Genomic DNA, 24,791 nt, shown 5'->3' with positions numbered 1-24,791 from the left:
CACCACAAGTAGATACTGGTAATGCAGCGATAATTTGTAAAAGAATTTTTATATTAGGGAAAAATTAATTTGTCTCTTGTTGTGCCTCTGCTGTTGTTTGGGGAGGATGTTCCCTGTCTCTCCAGACTTCCTTCCAAAGAGTTATTTCTCCCGATAACGAGAGAGGATGAGGCAAGTCGCTGCTGTAAACACGTGCAGCTGCCACTAAAGAGCTCAGATTTTCTGTTTTTACGATGGAACTTGGTATAAGGGTGAACAGGTCGAGAATTGAAGAGTGCTCTGCTCTCGAAAAGCGACTCCTCAACTGTCCCAATACAAAATCGATGAAAGAAAGGAATACATTCAATCTGAAACAAAACACGACATGACATTATTCTCGAACTCGAAAGAACAGAAAAGAAAGAAATGCTGCATCAAGCAAAAAGCGTGTGTATGTATTAAAGGTTTATTTTGCCTGTAGTATTCCTTAGCATCAGGTGCTTCATTATTTGAGTGAAGAGCAGAACTTTTGGCGATTCTGGGTGACTGCATTGGGATGTGCAAAGGTTGTACGATATGACACGCCTCTTGGAAAATTTCTTCATATTTCGTTTCTCTGTATCGTTCCAGTGTTCTTATTACACTGCCTACCATCTCATAGCAAAGGTTGAGATCTAATTCAACAGACTGAAGTTGCCGTGAAAGCGAAACGGTAATTTCAAATACATCGGCGGTTGCCGTCAAAGTTAAGACAAAGTCATATCGTTGAATAGAAGCCAGAAGACTTTCACTTTCCGATGACGGAGAAGTTCTGTCCATTTCTTCAAGGAGCTGTACGATAAAGTCAAAGAGCTCTTTGAATTGAAAAAGTGGATCATGCTTTTCAAGCCAGTGTGTATCAGTAACACTTTGTAACTTTAACTCTTTTCGCTTCTGGGCGTTTTTCAAGGATAGCTCGTTTGATAAGTTTCAATCTTTTTGCTGGCTTGCGCACGACATTAGTAGCACGACTTACAACTCCCATCATATTGCGAATACTAGGCAAGCTGCAGGCTCTCGCGATAGCTAGGTTTAGTTTATGTGCCGCACAACGCATGTAAGTCGCTAGCGGTTGGAACTGATTTATTCGCACTGACCTTTCCAGACATGTTGGCACCTCCATCACACAGAGTTGTTCCGTGCCACTGGAATCCGTTGTTTCATCGCCAAGAACAGCATAACATTTTGCTTCTTTGACTTTGTCGTGTACGTTTTTCATAATGACAGAATGGCAACAATCAATCAGCTGACTCTGAGTTGTTTTGCTCAGATATGTAGCATTTTTTGGCGCTATCTCTACATGTTTTTGGAGAGACGTATCACCTGAGGCAATGCTAAAATTTAAAAGAACTCGAAATTTTCCTTGGCTGATTTCATCTCGGTGACCTCTTAACAGTATGTTTTCTCGACCACATAATATGATAGTCTTTACTATATGAATCAGCCGCTCTCTGTTTGATATAATCATTTTCACTTTCTCAATTTCGATTAAATTATTTACAGCTTATTCAGGGTTTTTATGAACTTCTGAAATGTGCTTTTTAAAACTGTCATTTTGTGGTAATCTGTAGCAGAACAGTTTCTGAAGATTTCTAGTGTCTTTTTGTATTTGCAAAGTGGACGAATGTCTAAAGACCTTAGAGCCACAGAATGCTTGCCCCCACTACGAGGTTTTCTGAAGACTCTGTCAGATGTTTATACTTTTCCTCGTCACTGAGTACTTTTCCTACCACATAAGAAATATCAAAAGGATTTTCAGCAGAAGTAGTCGATGTACTAGCCACTCCCACTGACTGGTTCCAGTTCTATAACAGCAGCAAACAATTACAGATTTTAAGTAAATAACGCGGTATAATAGTATGAAATTCGCGGCAAAACCGGCATTCGCACTAAGAAAGCTAGTTTAAAAAGAACTCAAAACCGAAAAAAACCCGATGATTGATATTACATTACATTATTTACCCTAAATATTACTTCACGCTGTCTTTTGTAGGGCAGACAGAGAAGATCGAGTGCTCAGAGCATTTTTGTTGCCAACAGTGAAATGAGATTTCCTTCTAAAAGAACTTATTCAAAACTATACACCACTACAGTTTTTATCGTGCCTTTAACAAAACCATTAGACTGTTGTCTTTTAAGCACTGAGTACGTTGATTAACCAAAAGTATGAGACAGTTCAATTTATCCCTTTGTTTAAAGCTAGAACAATATTATGAAATGTGGCACAGCGAAGAGAAAATGAAGAGCTCGGTGTTACCAACGTCTTCCTCGACAGAAGGGTCAACACCAGAGGCAGAGGTAGTGGCGGATAAAGTATGTTCAGATGCTTTACATGTCGTTAACAGTTCCTCTCAGGTCACATGACACTGAATAAAACCGTAAACAGCTGTTAATTGATGGTCTTTTAACACGATCGGTTTCACTGCGTTAAAGTAACATCTTCAGGTGTTAGTGGTGTCATATAAATTACCACATGGAGGTACCCCAACGTTCGTAGTCAGAGAATCCAACCCCATGAAGAGGGGAAGTGCTCAACGAATAAAAAAAGGCGAAACATTGGGGCGAATAGTGCAGGGGCTGCGGCAACTGTAGTCACTAAATGGCTCTGAGCACTATGGGACTCAACTACTGAGGTCATTAGTCCCCTAGAACTTAGAACTAGTTAAACCTAACTAACCTAAGGACATCACAAACATCCATGCCCGAGGCAGGATTCGAATCTGCGACCGTAGCGGTCTCGCGGTTCCAGACTGCAGCGCCTTTAACCGCACGGCCACTTCGGCCGGCTGTAGTCACTAGTCGTAAGGGTAAAACACTAGCGGATTCACAGACTACGAACGTTGGGAGCATCTCCATGCGTTGATTTATGTGACACCACTTACACCCGAATATGCTGCTTTAACGAAGCGAAACCGGGCGGGTAAATAAACCATCAGTTAACAGCTGTCTGCGTTTTCAACGGCTGTGGATGTCCATGTTACAAAGTTGTAAGTTCCTACCTGCATCAGCATTTCTGTTGACAGTTCGTTATTGTGGCAACATTGTTTCTTCCTTCCGGTTCCTGCTCGAATCGACAAAGCGAATTCATCATTTCGGATTTCATTTTATTTCTCGCTTTAGTTTTAATAATGTTCATCTGGCTTTAAAGTCTTTCCACTTCCGCATTCGACCATGGTAACATTAGTCGTGACAGCGCAAAAGTTGCCAATTCGTGAAATGAGTTGACGTCATTTGCATCTCTGTGTTGAAGCACTTCACACTAGAAATTAACAGCGTATGTTTCGGACCATTTGACAAGAGATGAACTTTGTCATTGAAATCAATTTTTGATATTGTGCCAGGGTCAATATTACACGATTCACGGAGAGGAATCAATTACTCTTTAACAACACGAAGAGCTTTGGACACTGTAAGACGTGAAATTCTCCTCAAAATTTCATTGTTGTCTGGAAGTTGTTGCAACAACTGAATTATTATTGGTGCACAAGCTGGATGCATCTCAGACATAGGACACGTTCTTGTTCTGGGTATAATTCAGATTTTCTCAATTCATTAACCTTATTTTCGAACTAATATCCAAGATAAGTTTTGCGATCCAAGTGGATTTCAAAGTCTAACTTTAATTTTCTTCGCATAGGATATGTAGGGACAAAAATTTTTTTTTATTAATGATTCTGTTAGCACAACGTGGTTATTTAGCAGCTTCCACTGATCTTCTGTGTTAGGATCAAAATGTGATTAACCAGATGCACATTTGGAAGAATCGTCTTGGAAAATATTTAAATACGCCTAATTGGATTCATCAGAAAATACTGAATAAAGCATTTCTGCAGTGTAACAGTTGTCTTTGATTCGCGTTATGTCAATGTGCTTTCTAAGCTGGAGCCGCTGGTCTGTAGTTTTTGTTAACGCAGGTTCTATGGACAACCATTGCGTATCACATGCGCGTGGAATTTTAAGGGGTTCTGCTTCTTTGACAGCCTGACAAATATCACTGTTGGCGAGTTCAAGACTGCAAAAACCAATTGTACGTTTTCTTAGCTAAGAAGTCCAGATTTCCTGGAGCGTCTCACTTGCAGCAGAAGTAGCAAGTTGAACTGAATGGTTTACACATTTTATAACAATCAAATCCAGAATTACATTTTTCAAAATCTGGTTGACACAACTTTGAACACCTACAATTGCATTCGTACAGTCTGTGCCTATTCCCTGCCGCTTATTTAGATCTAATTTAAGACAGTAGGATAATACCAAGTTTAATTTGAGTTTGGTCACGGGTGGATCCAGATGCTTATGGGAGGGGCCTTGAGCCTCTTATCCCTCCCTCTGAATCCGCTGTATATTTAATAAATTCTCCAAAGTGTGGCTGTTGCTCTTCTATGTGCAAGGTTTTATTATTTCATTATCATTTCCGGTCTTCTGCAGGCTTCCATTACATACTTGACTGATTTCTAAGGCACTCTTTTGCCTGCTTAGATAGGCATCTGTGGAGGATCTCTTATTGCTGTAGCAAATTGCAACTGTGGTTTCTCAAGTGGTAAGGCGGCATTCTTCTTTATACCATTGCACCTTTCAGTGCATCATTAACACTTTGTAATTTACAACAAACAATATAACAATTGTCAATGTGAAGATTGACTTTAAAAAGTGGTAGAGTTTTATTGGTACCTACTGCAATGCGTATCACTGAGAGGCAAAAACATTGAATTATAACTGTTAACTGAATTTTTAGAAGAATACTATCCCTGGGAAATTCTGCCTGGGTTTTTGTATGTAATGCAGTATAACAACCAATTAATATTTCTATTTAATGGTATGTTTATCCTTTACACTTGCACTAAAATATAACAATTTTTTTTACAATAAACATCATGTGCTATTGAACTTTGACATAAAACTGATTACATCTTCTGCACTGGCGCCAACTAACTTCCATTATAGACACTACATAGATTAAATTCAGACTGAATTGATGAACACTGCTGCTGGACTATAAATAAGTTACAATAATCACCATATTTCATACTATTGTTAGTGATTGTACACAATCAAACTTATAATAAAATTATGCTTTTACATAATACTAGATACAAAAAATGAAAATACCTTTTACATAAATTGATTCATTGTTAGATGTATTTTTCATTGTGAAGTTCTATCACGACTTAGGGGTTGACAATTAATTTCAGAAAACAATAACTTAATTACAAAATATCTTTCATTACTAATATTTACAATTAATCTTGATTTAATAATTAACACTATACATCTGACATTTTCAAGGTAAACAGTTTTTGAATATAATTTCAGGGACTGATGCCAAACAGAGGTTCTGGAAATTACTGTGAAAGTAAATTTGCATAAAATAATGATAATTTGAAAGCTGGAAACAAGGTTTTCTTAGTGTATAGCTAATTATAAACTCTACTCAGGTGGAAACAAGAATGCCCATATTAGCAGTCATTTACAAAATACATGTCTATATAGAACCTTTGGATCAGAATGTGCATCAATCCTGGCATCTGCAATTTCCATATATTGTTACCTGTCCTATTGCATCACAATCTGACAGTGACCATGAAGCCCAAATACTAACAGCGCATTTAAATTACATAGGACAATATCCCACAATAACTAAAATGCAAAGGCAATTTAATGATGATAATATAAGGCTTTTTAACTATCTGTTAAGGGCTGAAAACTGGGCAGAGGTCTATAAAGAAAATGATGTAAACTACATATTTAATTCCTTCAATGAAACATTTCTCCACCACTTCAATACTGCATTTCCACTGAAATCCAGGAAAATCGGAAACAAACACACAAACTCATGGGTAACAAAAGGGATAAGGATTTCCAGCCAAAAAAAGCGTGACTTAAAAAATCACATGAAACACCATGATGTTGATGATCAGTTTAGGTCATATTGTAAGACCTATTTTGCAATCTATAGGAAAGTTATCCAACAAGCAAAAAAATTATACAATGAGAAATTTATAAAGGAATCTAACAATAAAATGAAAGGCTTGTGGACAGTTGTAAAAAATGAAACAAACAGTAAGCAGCATGAAACTTCCTGGCAGATTAAAACTGTGTGCCCGACCGAGACTCGAACTCGGGACCTTTGCCTTTTGCGGGCAAGTGCTCTACCAACTGAGCTACCGAAGCACGACTCACGCCCGGTACTCACAGCTTTACTTCTGCCAGTATCTCGCCTCCTACCTTCCAAACTTTACAGAAGCTCTCCTGCGAACCTTGCAGAACTAGCACTCCTGAAAGAAAGGATATAGCGGAGACATGGCTTAGCCACAGCCTGGGGGATGTTTCCAGAATGAGATTTTCACTCTGCAGCGGAGTGTGCGCTGATATGAAACTTCCTGGCAGATTAAAACTGTGTGCCCGACCAAGACTTGAACTCGGGACCTTTGCCTTTCGCGGGCAAGTGCTCTACCAACTGAGCTACCGAAGCACGACTCACGCCCGGTACTCACAGCTTTACTTCTGCCAGTATCTCGCCTCCTACCTTCCAAACTTTACAGAAGCTCTCCTGCGAACCTTGCAGAACTAGCACTCCTGAAAGAAAGGATATAGCGGAGACATGGCTTAGCCACAGCCTGGGGGATGTTTCCAGAATGAGATTTTCACTCTGCAGCGGAGTGTGCGCTGATATGAAACTTCCTGGCAGATTAAAACTGTGTGCCCGACCGAGACTCGAACTCGGGACCTTTGCCTTTCGCGGGCAAGTGCTCTACCAACTGAGCTACCGAAGCACGACTCACGCCCGGTACTCACAGCTTTACTTCTGCCAGTATCTCGCCTCCTACCTTCCAAACTTTACAGAAGCTCTCCTGCGAACCTTGCAGAACTAGCACTCCTGAAAGAAAGGATATGCTTCTGCAAGGTTCGCAGGAGAGCTTCTGTAAAGTTTGGAAGGTAGGAGGCGAGATACTGGCAGAAGTAAAGCTGTGAGTACCAGGCGTGAGTCGTGCTTCGGTAGCTCAGTTGGTAGAGCACTTGCCCGCGAAAGGTAAAGGTCCCGAGTTCGAGTCTTGGTCGGGCACACAGTTTTAATCTGCCAGGAAGTTTCGTATCAGCGCACACTCCGCTGCAGAGTGAAAATCTCATTCAGTAAGCAGCATGTTATAAACAAAACATTAAAACTAAACCTAAATGATGAAGTCACATCAGATCCCCAAAAAATAGTAAATGGTTTTAATGACTATTTTAGCAAAATAGCAGAAAACCTGATAAAGAATAACTGCCACAGACCAAATGCTCAACACCAAACACTAATAGAAACCGCACCAGTACAGGCATCAATGTTTCTTCACAAAGTCTCCAATCCTGAAGTACTTACAGTTATAAAAGGACTAAAGAATAAGTACTCCAGTGGTAGTGACAATATTCCTGATTTAATTGTAAAGAAATGTAGAGAATCCATTGTAGAACCCCTAACCCACATAATAAATGCATCCTTTACAAATGGAGTTTTCCCTGACCTACTAAAGACTTATAAAATTACCCCACTTCACAAAAAGGGCTCTAAAAATGATGTAGCCAATTACCGGCCCATAGCACAACTCAGCTCATTCTCAAAAATATTTGAAAAATTATTTTACACCAGATTGGAAGACTTTACTAATAAACTATCCTTATTGACAAAACACCAGCATGGTTTTAGAAAGCAAAAGACAACTACCACAGCTATTTATGAGTATCTCAATGAAACCTTAAAAGCACTGGATAATAAGGAAATCACTACTGGTATCCTTTTTAGATTTATCCAAAGCGTTTGATGTAATTGACCATACCATACTCCTTAAGAAGTTAGCAAATAAAGGCATAAGAGGAATTGCAAACAAATGGTTAGAATCTTACCTGTCAAACAGATTTCAAAAAGTTGAAATTAATTTTGAAAAAAAGAATACAACCACCCATCAATCTACTGCCCACTCCTCTGACACAATGCCTATTAGATATGGTGTGCCACAAGGCTCAATCCTGGGACCCATACTGTTTCTGCTATACATTGATGATATAAGCACAAAGCTTGCTACAGGACATACCACATTATTTGTCGATGACACAAGTATTCTAATAACGGGTACTGATACAGAGGACCACAACCAAAAAATTAAACCGCTTATGTCGTCACTCAGCAAATGGTTCAACGAGAACAAACTGATTATAAACATACAGAAAACAACCTACATCAACTTCAGACTCTCATCCCAAAAACAAGAAATGCCTGATGTGATTCTAAATAACCAAGAGCTTATGTGTGTGGACTCTGTCAAGTTTCTTGGCATATGGCTTGCAGAAAATCTTAAGTGGGAGACACACACAAATTATATCTCAAAAAAGCTCTCAATTGTGTGTTACATTTTAAGGATACTAAAAAAATCAGTCACAAAATCTGTTCTCATACATGTATATTATGCTTACTTCCACTCTACATTACAGTATGGAATCATATTTTGGGGGACCTCACCTGGAGGTAGATATATTTTCAAAATGCAAAAAATGGCAATACGCATAATATGTAATCTAAGACATAACGAATCATGCAGACAACATTTCAAAACAAATGGCATTATGACACTGCCCTCTGCTTACATTTATAATATCGTCTCATTTGTCAAGTCATACCTGTTAAACAATAACTGCACACTAAAATTCAATGGAGATATTCATAACTATGCAACAAGGCAGCAATCTGACCTACATATGATTCAGTCCAGAACTACCTGCTACCAAAAAAGTGTTTTAAATGTTAGGATAAAAATGTATAATAATTTACCCAATGAAATCAAAGCAACAAACAACCCAAGAGCCTTCACACATAAGTTAAAAAAATATCTCTTGGACCATTGCTTTTATGATAAATGTTCAATTAGGTCTGAAAATTATATATTGTGCATGTCTATGAAATACACTGGACTACTTTACTATTACATTTGTATTGGCTGTTTGTATTTTACCACACAACATTTGCATTTACTGTTTTGTTAATGATAGCTAACTTCCTCATTGCAGAATAATGTAAAATCAATTTATTAAATATTATCTGCAAATATGTTCCCTTGACCTATCCAATATCGTATGTAAAACCTTACATCTCTTTGATTTGTATTAACTATTTTGTTGAAGATAGATAATTTCCTTGCTACAAAATAATGTAAACATCAATTTGTAAAAATTACTGTAAATAGCTCTCTTGACCTATCCAATATCATATGTACAGCTGTACAATACTATGATTGCCTGGATCAATAAAAATACAATACAATACAATACGATACACTTCTTCAATCCCTAGTTTTAAATGTATGTATTACGATCTGTATGTTTCAGGAATTATTCTCCAGAGCTACTGGAAAACCACAAAAGATCACTAACAGAGTTGATTACAAGGGACAAGAACAGGCCAAGTGTTATCATTTGGTCAGTATCTAATGAACCACGTACACAGCTTGATGGAACTGAGGACTACTACAGGTCATTAGCAACAGACATTAGAACTTAATTACTGGTAAAATGGTATCTTCCAATATTATTCAAAAATAGTGTCTATAAACTCAATTCTGCACATGTTGTACTGCAATAAATCTTTCAGCAGATGATAAACAATACTTTGAGGTGCCAAGAACACTTATTCTTCCTTTGCGTGGTTTTTTCATTATCATCACTGTCTTGCATGTAGTCACCATACATAAATGTGAAATGTACCAACTGCAGTTTCAATACCAATCTTTTGAATTTTCATTTTATTGAAGGGGTGTTGCATTTCCATAAAAAGATAACTTATACATTGTGATATCCCTGGTATTCAATTTAAGTACTCTCTGAACAGTTTGATAGCACTAACCACTAAATGATCAAGTCCACACCATAACTATTACTTCAAGTATTTATTAGGACAAAGACGTACACAGATTCTCTTGCAGCACTGCCTCTATAAAGATTGACTTCACACGGCTTCAACCATGTCATTTACACGAAATCACAATAATGAGAGATGTACAAGAACATGCTGCTTCTCTACATTTCATAGTTTGCAATCAATGTTTTACATATTTGGATAATTTGGTCACAGATTAAACTTTGTCTTGGCACATACTTCTATATTCAATAATTACACTGATTTCTATTCTATTCTATGATTTAGAGACAGTAAGTTTTGTTAATACATGATTTCAAGTGGATTAACAATGGATTATAGGAGTTATTTAAGTTTTGCATTAAGTGGATTTCAATATTCCTAATATGTTTCCAATAATATAAAGTTGTGCACTTCAGATACATTTACTGTGAGTCTCCCTAAATAATTTGGAAGTCATAATATGTGGGTTTGTTTGATTTGGGCTACATAAATTAGCAGTTAATATACACTGAATCTGTAATGAAAAACTGCCAATTATATGCCTGAGTTCTTGTTTTGTACATCAAAATTCATATACCAACCAGATAATGAATGACACTGTAGGTTTAGTGTAACTTTACAGTGAGCAATGTGTGGTAATTGTCCCATTCTGCCACATTACAACTGTAATAAATGAAGGTATGTGAGTATAAAAACTATGTTTAGTTACGAAATTTATCTTTTGTGATGAAAGTTGGCTTTTAGGCCTATGTGCTAGATATTTATTGAATCAGTGTATTATGATGCATGCAGTTAACCAGTACTATTTATGAATAAGACAAATCCTAGTTCTATATTTTTCACTTTATTTTGAAATGGAAATTATTTGGAAAGGTGTCTTACATAGGTACGATTTCTTTGAGTGAATTGTTGCTCCCTTAATTTAATTTTTTATTTTCATTGTTAAAGGTGTTTAAAATAATCTATTATATTAATAGTATTGTGATCTAAACTAAATAAGTGTAATGAAAATACCAGAATAGAAGTCTAGCTATGTTGCACAGTAATGAACACATCACTTGTTGGAACAAGGGATAACAGGAAATAGATATGATCGCCAGTTGTGAGACATATATGTTCCTAAGGAAAATTTTATAAAAATGGACTTATCTAAGCAAATTAGTAATTTTAAACCAACAAATGTGTATGTTTAAAAAAAGTCATTTTGGATATTAGGTTGACTTGTTATAAAACACTAAAAAAACTATACCACCAACATTTCAACCCTCTTCGCAGTGAGGCTCTTTAGCATCATCGAAGAGGAGTGCTGCAAAAATGATCAAAATGTTGGTGGCACAGTTATTTTACGAACACATGACCTAGCATCTAAAATGATTTTATTTAAACTATGAACCTGTATTTAGTAAAGCAATTATTTAATATGAAACAGGATATATTGCCCTTCCCATTCCCCTTCCCCTTCCCCATGAGGCTTTTAACTGATCTGATGTGATCCATCACAAACCCCCACCTGCACCAACCTCTTCAGAGTTGCACATGCACCTTAGGTCCTCAATTATTTGTTGGATGTATTTCAATCTCTATCTTCCGCTATAATGTTTAGCCTTTACAGGTCCCCTTCAGAGCCACAGAAAATTATCATGCTGCAATTTAACACATGTCATGTCATCCTGTCCTTTCTTCTTGTCAGTGATTTGCTCAAGTACCTACCTTCCTTTGGCAATTCTACGGAGAAACTCCTCATTCCTTGTCTTTTCAATCCACCCTTAGCATTACATATCAAATTCTTTGATTCCATCCATTTCCGGTTTTTCCCCAGTCCATGAATCACTACCAACAATTTTGTGTTCAAAAAGTACATTCTCAGAAATTTCTTCCTCAAATGGAGGCCTTTATGTTTGATACTAACAGACTTCTTTTGGCCAGAAATGCCTTCTTTGATTATGATAGTGTGCTTTTCATGTCCTCTTTGGTTCATCCATCCAAGGCAGCATAATTTCTTAAATTTATCTGCTTTGTGGGCAACAATTTTGATGTTAACTTAATCACTAATCTCATTTCTGCTACTCTTCATTACTTTCATCTTTCTTCAGTTTATTCTCAATTCATATTCTGCACTCATTTGGCAGTTCATTCCAGTCAACAGGTCCTGTAATTCTTTTTTACTTTTACTGAGAATAGCAAAATCATCAGTAAATTTTGTTATTCATATCCTTTCATCATAGATTTAAGTCTCACTCGTAAACATTTCTTTTATTTCTGTGATTGCTGCTTTAATGTATAGACTGAACAGTAAGTTTTTAATCTGAGCATTTCAGCCTTGGCACTTCAGTGTTATTGTTCCCTCTTGATTCTTGTAGGTACTGAATATTATTTTTTCCCCTATAGCTTATAGCTACTTTTCTTTGAATTTCAAACATTTTGCACTATTTTACATTGCTGAACACTTTTTCCAGGTCAATAAATCTTGCGTCCATCATGATGCTCCCTATTTGCTCAGGATTATTTTTTGCTAAGGGCCCCCATGAACCATGGACCTTGCCACTGGTGGGGAGGCTCATGTGCCTCAGTGATACAGATAGCCTTACTGTAGGTGCATCCACAATGGAGGGGTATCTGTTGATAGGCCAGACAAATGTGTGGTTCCCGAAGGCTTGCAGCAGCCTTTTCAGTAGTTGCAAGGGCAACAGTCTGGATGATTGACTGATCTGGCCTTGTAACATTAACCAAAATGGCCCTGATGTGCTGGTACTGCAAATAGCTGAAAGCAAGGGGAAACTACAGCCATAATTTTTCCCAAGGCATGGAGCTTTACAGTATGGCTAAATGATGATAGTCCCCCATTTGGGTCCCCGGCTGGGGACTACTCAGAAGGATGTCATTATCAGGAGAAACAAAACTGGTCTTCTACGGATCGGAGTGTGGAATGTCAGATCCCATAATCGGGCAGGTAGGTTAGAAAATTGAAAAAGGGAAATGGATAGGTTAAAGTTAGATATAGTGGGAATTAGTGAAGTTCAGTGGCAGGAGGAACAAGACTTTTGGTCAGGTGAACACAGGTATATAAATACAAAATAAAATAATGGTAATGCAGGATTTAGTTTAATAATGAAAAAAAAAAAGCAGGAGCACGGGTAGGCTACTATGAAAAGCACAGTGAATGTAGCCAAGACAGATGCAAAGCCCACGTCTACCACAGAAGTACAAGTTTATATGCCAACTATCTCCACAGATGATGAAGAGATTGAAGAACTGTATGATGAGATAAAAAAAAATCATTCAGATAGTGAGGGGAGATGAAAATTTAATAGTCATGGGTGACAGGAATTCAATAGCAGGAAAAGAAAAATAAGGACAAGTAGTGGGTGAATATCGAATGGAGGTAAGGAATGAAAGAGAAAGCCTCCTGATAGAATTCTGCACAGAGCATAACTTAATCATAGCTAACACTTGGTTTAAGAATCATGAAAGAAGGTAGTATATATGGAAGAGGCCTGGAGACACTGGAAGGTTTCAGATGGATTATATAATGGCAAGACAGAGATTTAGGAACTAGGTTTTAAATTTTAAGACATTTCCAGGGGCAGATGTGCACTCTGACCACAGTTTATTGGTTATGAACTGCAGACTAAAACTGAAGAACCTGTAAAAAGGTAGGAATTTAATGAGATGGGATCTGAATAAACTGAAAGAACCAGAGATTGTAGAGAGTTTTAGAGAGAGCATCAGGGAAAGTTTGACAAGAATGGGGGAAAGAAGTACTGTAGAAGAAGAATGGATAGCTTTGAGAGATGAAATAGTGAAGACAGCAGAGGATCAAGTATGTAAAAAGATGGGGGCTCATAGAAATCCTTGGGTAACAGAAGAGACATGGAATTTAATTGATGGAAGGAGAAAATATAAAAATTCAGTTAATGAAGCAGACAAAAAGAGATACAAATAGAAATGAGATCTACAGGAAGTGCAAAATGGCTAATCAGGTATGGCTAGAGGGCAAACGTAAGGATTTAGAGGAGTATATCACTAGGGGTAAGATATATACTGCCTACAGGAAAATTAAAGAGACCTTTGGAGGAAAGAGAACCACTTGTATGAATATTAAGATCTCAGATGGAAAACCAGTTCTAAACAAAGAAGGGAAAGCAGAAAGTTGGAATGAGTACATAGAGGGTCTATACAAGGGAGGTGTACTGGAGGGCAATATTATGGAAACAGAAGAGGATGTAGATGAAGAAACAAGACCCTGGGAGGAGACAACATTCCATTAGAACTACTGATAGCCTTGGGAGAACGAGCCATGACAAAACTCTACCACCTGGTGAGCAAACATATGAGATGGTGAAATACCCTCAGACTTCAAGAAGAATGGAATAATTCCAACACCATAGAAAGCAGGTGTTGACAGGTGTGAAAATTACTGAACTATCAGTTCAATATGTCACGTCTGCAAAATATTAACATGAATTCTTTACAGACAAATGGAAAAACTGGTAAAAGGTGACCTCGGGGAAGATCAGCTTGGATCCCATAGAAATGTTGGAACACCAAGGCAATACTGACCCTATGACTTGTCATAGAAGATAGGTTCAGAAAAGGCAAACTACATTTGTAACATTTATAGACTTGGAGAAAGCTTTTGACAATGTTGATTGGCATACTCTCTTTCAACTCTAAAGGTGGCAGGGGTAAAATAAAGGGAGCAAAAGGCTATTTATAATTCGTACAGAAACTACATGGCAGTTACAAGAGTTGAGGGAAGCAATGGTTGAGAAGGAAGTGAGACAGAGTTTTAGACTATCCCCGGTGTTATTCAGTCTGTATATTGAGTGAGCAAGCAGCAAAAGAAACAAAAGAAAATTTGTATTAGGAATTAACGTCCAGGGAGAAGAAGTGAAAACTTTGAGGTTCACTGATGACATTGTAATTCTGCCAGAGACAACAAAGGACTTGGAAGAGCTGTTGAATGGAATGGACAGTGTCTTAAAAGGAGGCCATAAGATGAACATCAGCAAAAGCAAAATGAGGATAATGGAATATAGTCTAATTAAATCAGATGATGCTAATGGAATTAGGCCTGGAAATGAGACACTTATAGTAGATGAGGTTTGCTATTTGGGAAGTAAAGTAAGTGATGATGATCAAAGTTGGGAGGGTATAAAATGCAGACTGGCAATGGCATGAAAAGCATCTCTGATGAAGAGAAATTTGTTAACATCAAGGGTATATTTAAGTGGCAGGAGGTCTTTTCTGAAAGTATTTTTATGGAAGTGAAACATGGACAATAAATAGTTTAGACAAAAAGAGAATAGAGGCTTTTGAAATGTGGTGCTACAGAAGAATGTTGAAGATTAGATGGATAGACCATGTATCTGATGAGGAGTTACTGAATAGAATTGGGGAGAAGAGGAATTTGTGGCACAAAATGACTAGAATAAGGAATCCTTTGGTAGGACATGTTCTGAGTCATCAAAGGATCACCAATTTAGTGTTGGAGGGCAGCATGCAGGGTAAAAATTGTAGAAGGAGACCAATAGATGAATACGCTAAGCAGATTCAGAAGAATGTAGGTTGCAGTATGTACTTTGAGATGTAAAAGCTTGCACAGGATGGGGTAGCATGGAGAGGTGCATCAAACTAGTCTTTGGAATGAAGACCACAACAACAACACAAAGAGGATTAGTATGTTTCACAACTGTTTATACTTTGTGTGCTCCTGAACTAACTGCACAAAATAATATTCAGACCACGAATTTAATACAATTTCTGATGATATTTTATGCCTACCATCTACTTTGAACATGTATTTTCAGAAACATATTGAGAGTACATTGAAGTCACCGCTGACTGTAACTGTATGAGTGGGGTACATATTTGAGATGATACTCAAGTTTTCTTTGAATGTTTCAGCAACTGTATCATTTGAGTCATGGAGTTGGTAAAAGAAACAAATTATTAATGTATTCCGGATGTCAAGTATAACCTCTACCTGTACTGACTCACAGGAAGTATCATCTCCAATTTCATTGCAAGATAAATGATTTCTATCAAAAACAAACATGCCAACACAACTGTATTTAATCTATTCTTCCAGAACCCTGATAGGTCCTTTGTGAACATTTTGGCTGAACTTATCTCTGGCTTTTGTCAGCTTTCAGTACTTATAACAATTTCAGCCTCAGTGCTTTCTATTAGCATGGAACTCTGTCTCTTCCCCAACACTGCTAAGAGATTTACAACTATAATATGTATGGTTCCTAGGTCTACCCTCATCCTGTGTTCAACCTGCAAACACTCTGATAATGGAGCCCTTTACATTCTTTCCCAAGAAAGCTAAGAAACCACACAGTCCATTCCACACAGCCCCCATTATCTGTGAAGCCAGTTCTAGTGTATTATGGACCCCTGAGCTATTAAGTGGAACTCAACACCCCAAACTCTCTAAGGCGGAAGTGTAATAATCTGCAGCAGGCACGGTCACATAACCATCTGAGCCTGTGATTCAAAACCCTGACTTGGCTCTGTACCAAAGGTCCACAATCAGTGCTATTGACAATGCTACTGATGGTGAGTGAGCTCTGCCTCCCTCTCACAAGCAAGAATGGCAGCAGTCTTTACCAACCTTGGATACCAGTACTACATCCCCCCTCCTCCTCATCTCGTCCCAGCTGTTATGCCTGTATATGCACAGAATGCACATTGAACTTCTTCCCCTCCTTGGCAGCTATATCAATGAGAGGAACAACTGGGTATCCACAGTGATGCACGACTGAGGGGCACTTGGGTAGTGATGGATGTCCCTTGAATTCCCACATGTGGCTCCCTGCATTGATGTCTACTGGCAGTACCCTCAGACAGACCGACAGAAGACAGCACCACCAGGAGCTGTGAGCAAGGAGTCACCAACTCAACTCTTATCTGAACACAGCAATCACAGTTCCTATTCGTATTAAATATGGTGGAACTATTCACTACACTGTTATTAAAACATGAGTCTGTGCCTAGCAAATACACAAATCTGCAAGAAATTCAAGAATTAAACTACTAAGCACACAGGTAAATGAAAATAAGCTGCCGTCAGCTTGTCCCCATTCTGCAGTATAGGTGTCAAGGAGCTGTTCCCCTGGAAAAGGATTTGCAACCTCCCATTGGCATGATGTAGAAGGTATTAGGATACATCAAACCATGGAGCAGTCTGCCGCTATCCAGTGCCAATTGTCATGTGACCATTTCAGTCATTGTTGCTGATGCTGTGGTGTTAACTTTGGCACATGCATGGGTCATTGGCTGTTGAGGCCCATCATTACGAGTGTTTGGTGCACTGTTTGTTCAGACACACTTGTACTCTGCCCAGCATTAAAGTCTGATGCTAGTTCTCCCACAGTTCACTGTCTGCTCTGTTTTACCAGTCTGCCCAACCTATGACATCTGACATCTATTGTGAGGGAAAGGCGCTCAACACCACGACGTCTGGATGTGGTTTCATCTTGGTTCCACCATGTGCTGAAGACACTCACCACAGCATTCTCTGAACATCCAACAAGTCACAAGGTTTCTAAAATGCTCATGCCAACCCTGTAGGCCAAGACAATCTGACCTTGGTTGAACTCATTTATTGCGAACCTCTTGCCCAATGTAAAGTCCCAAGCGACTGGAAAAAATTCCGGGGGACGCCTGTATATAAGAAGGGTAGAAGGACAGATCCTCAAAATTACAGACTAATATCCTTAACATTGGTTTGTTGCAGGATTCTCGAACATATTCTCAGTTCGAATATAATGAATTTCCTTGAGACAGAGAAGTTGCTGTCCATACATCAGCACAGCTTTAGAAAGCATTGCTCCTGCGAAATGCAACTTGCCCTTTTTCACAGGGAAGTGTTGTTTTCTATCTACATAAATGATCTTTTGGATACGGTGGATAGCAATGTGCAGCTGTTTGCTGATGATGCTGTGGTGTACGGGAAGGTGTCGTCATTGAGTGACTGTAGGAGGATACAAGATGACTTGGACAGGATTTGTGATTGGTGTAAAGAATGGCAGCTAACTCTAAATACAGATAAATGTAAATTAATGCAGATGAATAGCAAAAAGGATCCCATAATGTTTGAATACTCTATTAGTAGTGTAGCGCTTGACACAGTCACGTCGATTAAATATTTGGGCGTAACATTGCAGAGCGATATGAAGTGGGACAAACATGTAATGGCAGTTGTGGGGAAGGCGGATAGTCATCTTCGGTTCATTGGTAGAATTTTGGGAAGATGTGGTTCATCTGTAAAGGAGACCGCTTATAAAACACTAATACGACCTGTTCTTGTGTATTGCTCGAGTGTTTGGGATCCCAGTCAGGTCGGATTGAGGGAGGACATAGAAGCAATTCAGAGGCGGGCTGCTAGATTTGTTACTGGTAGGTTTGATCATCACGCGAGTGTTACGGAAATGCTTCAGGAACTCGGGTCAGAGTCTCTAGAGGAAAGGAGGCATTCTTTTTGTGAATCGCTACTGAGGAAATTTAGAGAACCAGCATTTGAGGCTGACTGCAGTACAATTTTACTGCCGCCAACTTACATTTTGCGGAAAGACCACAAAGATAAGACAAGAGAAATTAGGGCTCATACAGAGGCATATAGGCAGTCATTTTTCCCTCGTTCTGTTTGCGAGTGGAACAGGGAGAGAAGATGCTAGTTGTGGTACGAGGTACTCTCCGCCACACACCGTATGGTGGATTGCGGAGTATGTATGTAGATGTAGATATAGAGTACATCACAGATATTGCAGGCACTGTGCATGTGTCTGACTAGCAGTCATTCTTCACCAAGTGATGCTGCTATCTCCAGGACAGGTTTATATCAATGGTAGGTCAATGCTCATAATGTTCTGGTGATCAGTGTATGGCAATTTTAATGAGAGGTCTCAAACTATGAGAATTTAATTTATGCACTAGTAAGTTGTACACATATGAAATTATTGGTTAAATTGAATGGTGATCATTTTGTAAATATTTGTATTGAGTACAGCAGTAATCACATTACTATGAGCTTAAAGTACTGCACAGAGCAGTACATGCAGCCTTTTGCTAGTGAGTTTTCAATGGAGGAGGTTGAACAATTAGAAATCTTTCAGGAATTAGAATAGTTTTGTGGGAGTGAGTTCTGAGCTTTAAATTCTGTTGGGCCTTAAAGATGTTCATGTGGCTTTCTTGTTCTTCTGTGATCACACAGACTTTATTGTTGTTCAGACAGTTTAAGGCTGCCGTGAACTATAATATTTCAGTGGATTTATTGTTGATAATGGTATGATGAATTTGTCAGATATTTTTCATTATGGTAATGGTGAGTAATAAACTGTAGTTTTCAATGTTACTGAGGCATCATGCTAATGAATTTTAAGATTTTGCTACATGTTTCAGAGAGTTAAAATGCATCTGTATGAATATTAAAACACACATTCTACTGCATTAAATAGTCTGCATGCATAAACATAACAACATTTCGCACCACTGGTTTGAGTGTTGTTCAACTGAATTATCATTTATCCTTGTAAGGCCCTCATTTGCACATTTGAGTGCATATGTCTTGAATAAAAATTTGTCTTGGATTTTAAACAGTTTGATTTAGCCCACATTAGTATCCTACAGGATTTTATTAAACTCTATGTTCACCTTTTAGCTATTTGTTTAGTATTTTATGTTTCATTTTTGCTAACTTGTTGTTCTATAATTAAAATATTTGGAGAATATCATTATTACTTGTGTTAATACTGGGCTTAAAATGACAGTGCACAATTGCACCTGTAGACTTCAAGTGAGTCATGCTAAAATTTTAGATTGCACATTGCAAACACCAGTTTGCCAGACTGAAACATTGTTGGGATAGTTGGTAGTGTTTCTTCTTATTAGATGGTAGGACTGCAATTGAATTCACTCATCCAGATTTAGGTAGTACAGTTGTAATCGGATTGAATCATCCTGACATCTGATTGTTACATTGGACCAGATATTGTACAGATCCTTGTTCTAATGTGTACATTCCACTATTGGATGATAGCAAACAGGTGAAAATAAAAAGTCCAAACATGCACAGGGGACATAACTACTAAAATATGCTTGCTTTTTTATAATAAATTTAATTGCTATTGTGCCGGTCTCCCGGCCAGTCTGGGGAGTAGCACAACTTTTTATCGTTAATTCTAAATTTTTCTACTTACATTTACATCTTTAGTATTCAAGTACTATTTATTGTGGTCTACATAATAAACAAAATCATCACTTCAGCAGAAGATGTTTCTTTCTGTAAAATATGCTGCCCAGCAATCCCCCATGCACCATTTTTCGAACAGCCAGTAAGGAGTGTGGTGCAAGAAATTAAATCAAGAAAATGAGATGTTTACAAAGCAGTGCAAAGCTGTTTTATTTTATAATTTTTGGTTTCTTCTATAACTTCTTTGTTAAATTATTTCTAGAGTATTCCACAGCAGTCCTATACTTTAACAATATAATCCTTTCTTTTTTGCAGAGAACTTATTGACCACGTGAAAAGTCTTGATGCTACACGTCCTACTACAATTGCTATGACTTCAACCTATGATGTGGACCGTGCGGTATGAAAATCTAGATAAGTTATAGTAATTTTCCTTGTAGTTTATTTTCTTCTGCCTTTCACAGATTAGGCCAATTGACCTGTTCTAATTGCAGTCCCTTTGTGATATCTTTTAAATACAGGGTGGAGTCTAGGTAATGCATGTTTTTTAAACCGATAGTGCTCAGTTGAGAATGGGGTATTAACCTTGGGTGAGCTCTGGTGGACAGCTCAGACAACACTGTTTCTGTTACTATGGAGCAATGGAGCACAGAGTATCATATGTTTACTGTCAACCAGTTTTTTTAGAAACAGCGATTCTGTGGCCAGGATTCAACTTCATTACAGTAGAAATTTTAATACTGAACATGAAGGTGCACCTCAGATCGAAACAATCTACTATGTTGGGCTGACCCATTTAGAACTACAGGATCTGTGATGAAGAAAAATCATCAGGTCTTCCCCATTCAGTCCAAACTCTGGAAAATGTGGACAGAGTGGAGCACTTCTTGCTAGTCTGAAAGGATCAACTAGGCAACAGGGTATAGAACTGGTTACATCACATTTTTTATTCATCACATCTCCAAGTGATCACAAATTTCAGGCTACAAAACAATGATGATGCAGCAGCTAAGTTATAGGTTTTTTTAGCAACACAAAAAATTTTGTGACATAACAAATGCCTTTCTTATGGAAGATGGAGATGTCCTAACAGTGATAAATGACAAAGTCCATTTCCATCAGGATGGCTATGTTAATGTACAGAACTGTCTGTACTGGGTGCTGGAGAACCCATGTGAATTACACCAGAGATCTCCACAGCTAAAAAGTAAATGTGGTGCAGTGTGTCTTTACTTTTTTGAAGGGGAGGGGGGGGGGGGGGGTGATGGGAGAGAACCACAGTTACTGTGATATCAGTGCAGTACATTGAAATGCTGAACAACTTCCTGCATCTGAAACAGAAAAGGTGAAGGACAGAAAAATATGGTTCCAACAAGATGATCAGGCAGCTCAAATGGCAAGAGCATCTGCGAAAGTGGTTCAGCAAATATTTAACTGGATGCATCATTTCATGATTCAGCAATGTATCTTGGCTTGTGCACTCTCCCAGTCTGTCAATTTGTGATTTCTTTTTGTGGGGTTCCCTCAAATCAGGAGTGTATGTGAACAAGCCTTGCACAATCAATGACCTGAAAATTTATATTCATCAAGAAATTGCGGCTGTGTCGAATGAAATGCTGGAGGAAGTCATGCAGAGTTTTAAGGAGGGACTCTAAATTTGCATCTAACAAGAAGGCTGTCATCTTAATGACATTATTTAATGAACCTAGTTAATGAATGTATATTTCAAAAATGCAATAAAAATACTGTTAGTTTGGGTAAAAGTCTTTTCTGTATGTAAAACAGTGGAAGTTATTCAGTACTACTGGCAAACATGCATTGTCTCTGCTTCACCCTTTTTATATCCTTTACTGATGCCACTATTCAATCTTATTACACCAATTTTGTTTCACACATTACATTATTGATTGTAATTAATTTATTTATTTTAGAAAGAGTTAATTACATACTCAATGAACTACCAAATTTAAATGTAACAAATCAAAGATGTAGTTATAACACAAGAATCAGTAGTACTTTGCTCTTACCACAAAAAAGAATAGCAAAAACAAACAATAATCACACCTAAATGGCAGTCAATATATATAACAGATTGTGTAAACATATCACAAGTATACCAATCAAATCATTTAAGGAAATGGTAGCTAACCCATTTTATTCTTGAGAAGATTTTTACAAATGCCAAATACAATAACATAAATAATGTAAGTATGTATTTTGTAATATCAGCAAGTGTACTCAAAAAGTGTTTTGCATGTACAAATGCTGACTGACTAGTAAAGACTCTGAATCTGAATCATGTCATAGATCTGATTCATCTGTCATAAATATGTAGAGTGATGACCCTTTCATGTGATGAGTTGGATATTTAGAAAAAGTAATAAATACCAGTTACAAATCTTATATGACTCATACAAAGTTCACAAATGAACTGCTGTTCTTTTTACAGGGCCAGTTTTTGGATATCATTGGTGTGAATCGCTATAATGCGTGGTACTTTGATAGTGGGTTTACAGGAGTCATAGTTCCCAAACTACTTGAAGAAATGGAAAACTGGAGGGAAAAGTATAATAAACCAATAATCATGACAGAATATGGAGCTGACAGTATGGTGGGGCTTCACATGGTAAGACAAAGCATAGCAACATGAAAGTTTTCTGCTAAGAATATGAAAGGAATAATACAACTATGAGTTTCCTCTTATGGGCCTGTTGACAGTATAGATATTTAATTTGTTTTCCCATGTTTTGTGAAAAATAAGCTGTTGCTGTCATTCTTGTTGAGGGACAGGTTATTCTGTGGCTCTTGAAGTAGTCTAAAGTCACATTTACTGCTGTGTGGAACCACTATAGTGTTAAAGGTGCAAAAACTAGACTGAATTTTCTCATGTTGAGACATGAGAAGGAGCAATGTGTTTTACTTGGTAAGAGAACTTTCTATAGCCAAGATCACATAAATATTTCTTTATTTTCACCAACCAGTTTCAACAAACTTTGCTATCATCTTTAGGTCTGTAACACAGTAGATGGAATATATTTCATATTATGAATTATGACATGGTACTTGAGAAATGAAGAAGAAAGCTTTCATTTGACATTACAAGAAATGGGAAAGGAAACTGTACATTTACATACCTTCAAAAATTTTGCTAAAAATTGTGTTAATTGTGAGCTGGAACCCCATGCCAGGTTGTCATGTTAGTGGATAAAATCGAGCAACTTATGGAAAGGTTTTTCAGCAATAAAATATTTACAATCAAAAAGCATCTTGTGTACATGGCCTTGTCCATACATGTAGCACTCACAGCTGATTTTTAATTCATAGAAATCACAATATACAATAAATATATCTAAAAACAAAGATGATGTGACTTACCAAACGAAAGCGCTGGCATGTCGATAGACACACAAACAAACACAAACATACACACAAAATTCAAGCTTTCGCAACAAACTGTTGCCTCATCAGGAAAGAGGGAAGGAGAGGGAAAGACGAAAGGAAGTGGGTTTTAAGGGAGAGGGTAAGGAGTCATTCCAATCCCGGGAGCGGAAAGACTTACCTTAGGGAGAAAAAAGGTCGGGTATACACTCGCACACACACACATATCCATCCACACATATACAGACACAAGCAGACATACAATAAAATACACATAGCACATCTGTGTATGTTAGCTTGATTTTTCCACTAATATAAAGATAACACATACACAGTGTTGCAGCCATTAGATAGCTCTTACATCAGTATCATAAGCCCATAACATATATTGTTACATTTTCACATTTAAACTACATACTTTTCTGAGTGGACTTTAAACGTTGTTGTTGTTGTGGTCTTCGGTCCCGAGACTGGTTTGATGCAGCTCTTCGTGTTACTCTATCCTGTGCAAGCCTCTTCATCTCCAAGTAACTACTGCAAACTACATCCTTCTGAATCTGCTTACTTAGTGTCTGTCTATGACTTTTACCCCCCCCCCCCCCCCCCACCCCCCCTCCCCCCACCCCCTCCCATGCTTTCCTCCAGCACGAAATTGGTGATCTGTTGACACCTCAGAATGTGTCCATGTGTCCTACCAACCGATTCCTTCTTCTAGTCAGATTGTGCCACAAATTTCTCTTCTCCCCATTCCTATTCAGTACCTCCTCATTAGTTACATGATCTATCCATCTAATCTTCAGCATTCTTCTGCAGCACCACATTTCAAATGCTTCTATTCTCTTCTTGTCAAAACTGTTTATTGTCCATGTTTCTCTTCCACTCCATACAAACACTTAAGGAAAGGACTTCCTGAAACTTACATCTATACTTGATCTTAACCAATTTCTCTTTGTCAGAGACACTTTTCATACCATTGCCTGTGTGCATTTGATACCCTCCCTACGTTGACCATCATCAGTTACTTTACTTCCCAAATAGCAAAACTCATCTACTAATTTAAGTGTCTCATTTCCTAACCTAATTCCCTTAGCAACATCTGATTTAATTAGACTATATTCCATTATCCTCATTTTGCTTTTGCTGATGTTCATCTTATGGCCTCCTTTCAAGACACTGTCCATTCCGTTCAATGGCTCTTCCAAGTCCTTTGCTGTCTCTGACAGAATTACAATGTCATCAGTGAACCTCAAAGTTTTTATTTCTTCTCTCTGGACATTAATTCCTAATCCAAATTTTCTTTTGTTTCTTTTGCTG

The 24,791-nt window shown here is 37.8% G+C and overlaps 1 protein-coding gene and 1 non-coding gene across 2 annotated transcripts in view; one reads left to right on the top strand and one right to left on the bottom strand.

Moving 5' to 3' along the window:
- LOC124775575 (beta-glucuronidase-like) overlaps positions 1 to 24,791 on the top strand; it is a 132,897-nt gene that overhangs the window by 77,091 nt on the left and 31,015 nt on the right. Inside the window, exons 8-10 of the mRNA XM_047250409.1 lie at positions 9,373 to 9,516; positions 20,415 to 20,499; positions 22,549 to 22,725. Of these exons, the coding sequence (XP_047106365.1) occupies positions 9,373 to 9,516; positions 20,415 to 20,499; positions 22,549 to 22,725 (406 nt within the window). The remainder of the gene's footprint in view (positions 1 to 9,372; positions 9,517 to 20,414; positions 20,500 to 22,548; positions 22,726 to 24,791) is intronic.
- Positions 6,113 to 6,187, bottom strand: Trnal-caa. The gene has a single exon. It is a non-coding gene; the product is annotated as a tRNA-Leu (tRNA).

The sequence above is a fragment of the Schistocerca piceifrons genome, chromosome 1, assembly GCF_021461385.2.
Source record: "Schistocerca piceifrons isolate TAMUIC-IGC-003096 chromosome 1, iqSchPice1.1, whole genome shotgun sequence".
Taxonomy (NCBI): Eukaryota; Metazoa; Arthropoda; class Insecta; order Orthoptera; family Acrididae; genus Schistocerca; species Schistocerca piceifrons.
This window is presented reverse-complemented; position numbering and strand designations above follow the sequence as displayed.